Below are 7,739 nucleotides of genomic sequence, written 5' to 3' on the forward strand. Positions count from 1 at the left end.
CGTACGTTTGAAACGTGCGAGAAAACGAAGTGCCCGTCAACGCTCGCGACACAAATTGCAGTTACTTTATTTAGGGAACGTTCATTTATTATAGGGCTGGTGGGTCAGAGAAGATCAGAGTCAACTCAAAATATGACCGTTTCTAGGGGAGGGTAATAAAAAAGAATAAATATATGGGGAGCGTCATGACAAAATAGACATTGTAATAAAATATAAAGTGCATTTGCATTTTGTCTTTTTAGGGAGGGTCATGAAAAATCTTTAAGGGAGGAGTATATTATTTTATTGACGATAGAGAAGGCAAAAGTATGTCTGTATTACAGACAAATAAAACATAAATATAATATATCATTATGTACAACCAATATTTACAGATTGTTCACTTAAAACATGTGCGTTAGTGTAACGATACCACCGCGTTTATACCGCAACAGTTGGAGCCCAACACTGACCAGGTGTAGCAAGATGAAGCAAAATGTAGCAAGATGAAGCAAGATGTAACAAGATGAAGCGAGGTGTAGCAAGATGTAGCAAAATGATGCAAGATGAAGCTAAATGTAGCAAGATGAAGCAAAGTGAAGCAAGATGAAGCAAGATGAAGCAAAATGTTGCAAGATGAAGCAACATGTAGCAAGATGAAGCAAAATGTTGCAAGATGAAGCAACATGTAGCAAGATGAAGCAACATGTAGCAAGATGAAGCAACATGTAGCAAGATGAAGCAACATGTAGCAAGATGAAGCAAAGTGAAGCAAGGTGCAGCAAGATGAAGCAACATGTAGCAAGATGAAGCAACATGTAGCAAGATGAAGCAACATGTAGCAAGATGAAGCACCATGTAGCAAGATGAAGCAACATGTAGCAAGGGGAGGCAAGGTGCAGCAATATCATTAATAGTATAAAAAACATACACACTTTGTAAGACAAGACAGAGCTTCTGAAGAACTGTGTTGTGGAGTTTGTATAGCGGCTGTGTCTAGTTCAACAGGGCAATGTATTCTGTTATTGAGTGTACGCTTGTTTGTTTGGAATGAGCACGGTATACGATGCTGGGGACTGCAGGCTATTTGGACAGGTCGAGGTATCGTGGCGTAAACTTGTTGAGTTTCTCGTAACCAGGGTGGGCCTCTGGTTCCGGTTCATCATAGGAGTGTGCAGTGAGGAGAAACCGGATGGGGGGTTTGGAACCAGGGTCTGGACGGGGTAGAGTCTGGGGTGCCCTCTGAAGTTCGCTTCCGGTGTTGGCTGACGGCTGAGATGTCAGGTCCGGGTGATGTTCGCGATTCTTATACGTCCGTCGTAGACGCCGCACCCTGGTACAAGAAGAGGTAAATGCAATGTTCATTATCGTTGACAACCCAAATAATTTTCATAATTTCTCTTTACTATTTCCTGTTCGTCTCTGAAGTTGGAACTTTTTTCTAACTCGTATGGACCCTGGTGTTTTTTATCTTGTACCGAGCGGGTTACATGCGAACACTGACTTGGATAAATAAGACAAAGCCAGATTGAATTAAAACATAAGTAAAATATTTAACGGAAGCCTAATTTCCATTTTTGTATCATTTATTCATTTTTTAAAATCGAAATTCCTCGTTTTCAATTATTTACTGGAAATGTCGAGTTCTTTCTCGATACTTCGTTTTTTTTCTCGTTACTTCGATTATTTTCTCATTATTTCAAAAACTCGAAATTTCTATTTTGTTCTCGTTATTTCCATTTTTTTATTTATTCTTTCGTATATTACATTTTTAGAATAGCTATATTCGATAAACTTATTTCATGTTCGTGGAATAAAAATTATTGTTGTTTTGATTTTTGTTTCTCTGTGTTTCAAACAAACAGTATGTATTAGTCCCGACATGAATGGTTGTGATCTGTGTACGTACCTCGTCGCCAGACAGATGACGGCTAGAATTGCTATCACCGCAAGAAGTGCCACCCCACCGATTATGCTGAAAAACAGCAACCGCCTCGTTGCTGCTGAGGAGAGAAATAACATAGAGTGAATGAGTTAGATTTTACGCCGCTTCGAACAGTTTGTCGGATGAAGCAGAACGAAATGCAGGTGTCATTTAGCACTTTGGTGAACACGGCTAACATGGTGCAGACAATCTAACAATCAGGGAGAATCTGGGTTTCGAAAGATCACAGCATCCTGGCACACACATGGGACGAAACTCTGCCAAACAATTTGATCGACTAGGCTATGCGTGACCCGAAATAAATTATGATCTGTGTCTATCAAGTCTTGAACATGTGAGTATGCAATCGCCCGTATCGCTTGCATGTCCACAGTGCAACAGCATCATGTAGAACTAACACAGAATAGATGTTAGTGGATTTCAGAACGGCCTGGTTGACACATTCAATAGACATAATCTATATAGCGTCTCAATTCGCATACAGTGAAACCCCGTCATACCGCTATGCGTGTCACATAGCAATCATTATATCAATCACTGGTTTGTCTGGTCCATACTCGATCATTTACAGGCCGCCGTCATATAGCTGGAATATTGCTGTTAGACGGTAAAACATAAAGAAGGAACTCAATAAACAAACAGAATCAACAATAATGTGTCACTGTTAGCTGGAGTGAGTGAGTGAGTATGGTTGTACGCCGCTTTTAGCAATATTCCAGCAATATCACGACGAGGGACACCAGAAATGGGCTTCACAAATTGTACCCATGTCGGGAATCGTACCATGGTTTTCGGCGTGACGAGCGAACGCTTTAACCACAAGGCTACCCTACCGTTAACAGCAACTTACTCGACATAGTGTTCGACGTCGGGGCCGACTCTGATGGCTCTGGGTGAGGTGACAACGGCGGTAGTTCACAGATGAAGTGTTTTTTGAAGTCACAGTCCACGTCGCTCAGTAGAGTTTGCCGGAACACCGCACACGCCTTGCGGTCCTGGATGTTGGGTTCCGCTGCATGCCATAGTCTGCCGCAAACAGCAACAGTGTGGAGTGTAGACAGACACACAACACTGACATATTGTTTGTTTGTTTCTTTGTTTAACGCCGCACTCAGCAATTTTCCAGTTATATGACGGTGGTCTGTAAATAACCGAATCTGGACCAGACAATCCAGTGATTGACATTATGAGCTTCGATCTACGCAAATGGATTACGATGACATGCATGGACCAAGTCAGCGAGCCTGACCACCCGATCCCGTTAGTCGCCTCTTACGACAAGCATGGAACATATACAATGTTGGAAGCATGACATTGACTCACGTAATGACGGAAACAGGACATTGACATAAGTAATATTGGAAACAGGACATTGACATAAGTAATATTGGAAACAGGGCATTGACATAAGTAATATTGGAAACAGGACACCGAAACAAGTAATGTAGGAAACAGGACATTGACATAAGTAATGTTGGAAACAGGACATTGACATAAGTAATGTTGGAAAACTGGACTTTTAAAGTCAATTATCTCCCTTGCCTCGGAAGATGTAGTGATACACAAAGGTAAATAAACATAATACCGAGCTTACAGACTGTCTGTTTCAGCGGGGGTCCCATCCACCCACGTCCACCGCTCGTTGATCCCACTGAGTCCTACCCACCATTGTAGTTGGGAGTCAGCGCTGGCGTTCCTGGACAGCCTCTCACGCAGGGAGTCGGAAATAAGATCCTGTCGACAGAGAACTTATTAACGCATCAATCTTACATATCGCATTAGGATTAAAATATGTCCCAAGCAAACCTGTAAAAGTCGCAAGAGGTGAAGCTCGGGTGGCGAGGCTCGGTGACTCGGTGCTAATAAAATCAATCACTGGATTGTCTGGTCCAGACACGATTTTTCACAGGGGCTATACTACAGCGGGAATAATCCTTACTCCGGCGTCGTTAAACATCACACAAACATATACTACAGGTCATATCCAAACACTATTTAGCGATATATGAAACATTATAATATATACACCATAACACACAGCTATTTGAAAATAAATAAATAAATAAATAATATATATATAATGCATATTTATGAGATTTTCACTAAATTATATATTTGACATGTGACAAGAGAGTACTTCAAGGAGAGGATAGTTCATACAGAAGTTTAGTTAGTCGCCAACTTAGTTCTCTTGTTGGATCTAAAGTGAAAGTTGACGTCCACCACTGTGAAACCCACTAGCACGGGAAGGGTCCAGGCAGGCAAACGGTCATATGGAAGCGCGATTAGGATTCGAACCCCGACCAGCGGATCCTGGTACTGCACAGTGGGAAGAGTCGTACTAGAGCACTGACCCACCTGTTCCCCTTCCCTTTCGTGAATAATGTATCCCGACATAACCCTGCCACCTACCTCCTCTCTGCGCGAGTTGATGATCAAGAGGCTTCCGCCCATGTCCTCGCACTCCCGACGTCCCTGTCCCCACGTGACCTTGACATTGTTGCTGATGTAGTAACAAGACACCTCCTCCTTAAACCACACCGTGTTGCCAGGACAACCGCACATTGCGCCACCTGGAGACAAACACGGTTTATATAATAATTGCTATAATTGCTTTATAAAATATGTTTTCCTTAAAAATGTCATTGACCATTAAAATATCTGCGGTTTATTGGTGATGACATTTTGGACAGAGCAGAGAAATGAGTGTTCGTGTGTGATGAATCTATCCAAACCAAGGATATGGTGTATGAAGCATAGCAGTATGTGCAAGACCGGGTCTGATTGCTGTCATCTCGGCGACGCAGTGTTAGTGAGTGAGACGCGATGTTATAGCTCTACTTATATATTGGCAATCCAAGAGAATAACCAGTTAAGATTATCCGCCCCCCCCCCCCAAATCATTTGGCGTAAAGGGCAAAATAGCTGTGAAAATTATATGAACGGACCGCTGAAAATCAGTGGTGACACCAGGTGTTCGCGAAAAAGGTAAGCATGTTCGTCATTCATACTATTTGCATAAAAACCAAAGTATGTACTGCCTGACGCCGCACAGCTGTACTGGTTCCATGCGACGGCGGCCAAACAATCACGCGACCCGTGAACCAGAAGCCCATCTCTGGTGTTCCCCGCCGTGATATTGCTGGAATACTGTTAAAACCCAACTCACTCACTCAGTCAATCACTTTGTTCACGGAGATGAATGAATATGCATGACGTCACTAACTGTGTAATGCCTATCCCTCCACCTCGTATGTGTTCATTATTCGATACAAAGATGATCTCACCACCTCGAATGTGTTCATTATTCTATACCAGGTTTATCCCTCCACTCTGAATGTGTTATTTATTCTGTCTAATGTATTTCCAGGCGTCAATACCATTAATTAACGGTGAGTTGGTGCGATCTTCCGATCACTTCGCATACCATTTCGCCAAAATTAATATACACAATTTGGAATAAAGTAGATTAGAAACATAAAACCAGATATACAATGAACATTTTTATAACCATATAGTGAAATAACAGGATTAACTTGTGTACTTCAGCACGGAATTACCTTCTCATGACGTCACATCCTGCTCATCAGGGGGCACGGGTGGCCCAGTCGTCTAAGGCGCCGCGAATCGCTGTGCAGAGTTGAGTCCCTTGGGCATGCCAGAAACCTATGATTGTGGGTTCGAATCCCGGTTCTCCCCGATTATGTTTCTAGGTTTGTGGCTTTTAACAGTATTACAGCGATATATCACGGCGTGTCAGCTTAATGTTGGAGGAAAGCAGATCTCAGACGTTTACAACTTCGGTGAAACCCACGAGCAGGGGTATGGTGCAGACAAACCTAGAAACATAATCGGGGTGAACCGGGATTCGAACCAACAATCATCTCACTAGGGACGCAACTTTGAACAGCGAACTGGGACAACTCCCCACCCCCTACTACCTCTCCCCATGTCTCCGAGGATGAACCATGTGGGTTATACCGGGAAATAAAGTGAGCGAAATGTCAAAAGTATTAATGCCTAAGTTGGAAACATTTAAACGATTGGTATAGACACCAAGAATGGCTTTAAACTTTATACCCGCGGAAGAAATCGAACCCGGTATTGAGACTGATACACGAAAGCTGCAACCATAAGGTTCTCCACCATGACATACTGACGACGTGAAGAACATAAAGCTCTCTTTGTTGTCTTATTGACACAGGGAACTGGAAAATGTCAGCTGTGGTGTCATATTGACACATGTGAGCAATATAAAGACACATATGGTGCCACACTGACATATGTGAATATTATTAAGTCATCTGTGATTACCAAAGTTCCAGACGCATTCTCTTGCCTTTTCATTGTAATTTGCACTTCAGTTAATATCTATGAAATATTTTAAATCAAAACATTGGCAGGGATGTCCATAAACACCTGCATCTTGTATACGATGGACTGTGACAGTGTAAGAAAGTCGGAGAACTCACCCATGATGCAGAAGACAACAACCATCCCCGTGATGATCCCCATGGCTCATGTACTCCTCACAGAGTGTGCGAATCCCCCACTCATAAAGGGTCGTGTCAGAGTTCTTCCTGACCGGAAGTGACCTCGACAGATTTGAAGTGGCTGACGCTTCTGACCTAATTCTGAGGCGGCTTCAGATAAGTGTCATTGTCTTTCATCATTGAACATGGTTCGTGATTCAAGAAGCCCACCAGATGTACGAAATGTGCTGATTTACTGAAATCTAAGTTGAGTATGTAGTTGGAAGAAACTCTCCTCTCTTTATTACGCTTGTTAGACAGTGCGTCGTTCTCCTTGCCGTCTGACCAGTCGAAACTTGGCAGGTGCTGTCTTCTGGTCAGTAACGTCGACACATTTAAATAAAGAGTTAGTTATATTATGTTTACATAGTACCTCATTAAACATGTCAAGGTTGAAAGTTAAACAAATCGGTCATTATTGATTAAGTCGGAAGGCATATGAAACTGACTCGGAACTATTGTCGATTACTCGAGAAAATTTTGCCAACAAAGTCGGTAATTCGATAATAGATACGTTAACTGACTTTATAAGTCCAGTTTCCACCCTTGCCGAACAAGGCTGGAATTCCGGAGTATGATTTGACGCCGCTTTTAGCAATATTCCAGCAATATCATGGCAGAAATGGGCTCCACACAGTGTACCCATGTGGGGAATCGAACACGGGGCTTTTGGCTTGACGAGCGAACTCTTTAACCCCTAGGCTACCCCACCGCGCCGGGTTATATCAAGGATATACTGCCTGTTGTCTAATTCACTGAGGAAAAGAAAAAAGGTTATTAAGTGAGAAATTGAGTGAGTGAGGTCCATCGGTTCCAGGCACTCAAAAGGGACGCAACTCTGCACAGCTAACTTAACTGAATCCCTACTGGACGAGGAGTCTCCCTCTGTGCATATCTACATGGGCTGAGGTCCCCCCGGTCACATCAACACTGCTCGTTGACGAAGTAGAGGAAGTGACTGAACTACACATGCTTCCTCTGCGCGACTTATGGTTGTTGTAATGACTGCATGACATCAATGATTTCCGTTGACATCAACGAATCAGGGGAGCAGTCGTCACACAGAAGAGTAACCAGTAACAGTTACTGTGTTGTACTTCGCTTCCCTGTCGCAGTCCCAAGTCCTCCAGCCTCTACTTGAGAATGGACTTCATTACATGAGGGAGCACACCGGTTCTCACGTTTATATAGTCATAAACAAACTAATAAATAGCTCAACGACGAAAACTTCACAAATATGTCATCATTACCATACAAACAAAAACCTGACAGATATTTCATCA

The 7,739-nt window shown here is 42.7% G+C and overlaps 1 protein-coding gene across 2 annotated transcripts; it reads right to left on the bottom strand.

Annotated features, from left to right (window-relative positions):
• Nucleotides 1-949: 949 nt before the first annotated feature.
• Nucleotides 950-6,495, bottom strand: LOC124136783 (lectin BRA-3-like). 2 transcript variants are annotated; one of them, XM_046502812.2, is made up of 6 exons: nt 6,397-6,495; nt 4,337-4,497; nt 3,519-3,658; nt 2,775-2,950; nt 1,889-1,979; nt 950-1,312 (listed from the first exon to the last, which is right to left on the bottom strand). In XM_046502812.2, exons 1-6 carry the CDS (start codon nt 6,437-6,439, stop codon nt 1,063-1,065), a joined length of 861 nt encoding a protein of 286 aa, XP_046358768.2. In that variant the 5' UTR covers nt 6,440-6,495; the 3' UTR covers nt 950-1,062. The 2 variants fall into 2 exon arrangements, with proteins under 2 accessions (XP_046358768.2, XP_046358767.2); XM_046502811.2 differs by having other exon boundaries at nt 1,889-1,982.
• Nucleotides 6,496-7,739: the final 1,244 nt, after the last annotated feature.

The sequence above is a fragment of the Haliotis rufescens genome, unplaced genomic scaffold (genome assembly GCF_023055435.1).
Source record: "Haliotis rufescens isolate VD_foot unplaced genomic scaffold, xgHalRufe1.0.p SCAF_31, whole genome shotgun sequence".
In the NCBI taxonomy this organism is placed as follows: domain Eukaryota; kingdom Metazoa; phylum Mollusca; class Gastropoda; order Lepetellida; family Haliotidae; genus Haliotis; species Haliotis rufescens.

Excerpts from the sequence above, each read along its gene's own strand:
- LOC124136783 (XM_046502811.2), bottom strand. The coding sequence starts at position 6,439 with ATGGGGATCATCACGGGGATGGTTGTTGTCTTCTGCATCATGG. Across the intron at positions 3,659-4,336 it reads TCAACTCGCGCAGAGAGGAG|GATCTTATTTCCGACTCCCT; the intron begins GTAGGTGGCAGG and ends CTCTGTCGACAG. Across the intron at positions 1,983-2,774 it reads GACGTCGAACACTATGTCGA|CAGCAACGAGGCGGTTGCTG; the intron begins GTAAGTTGCTGT and ends TTCTCTCCTCAG.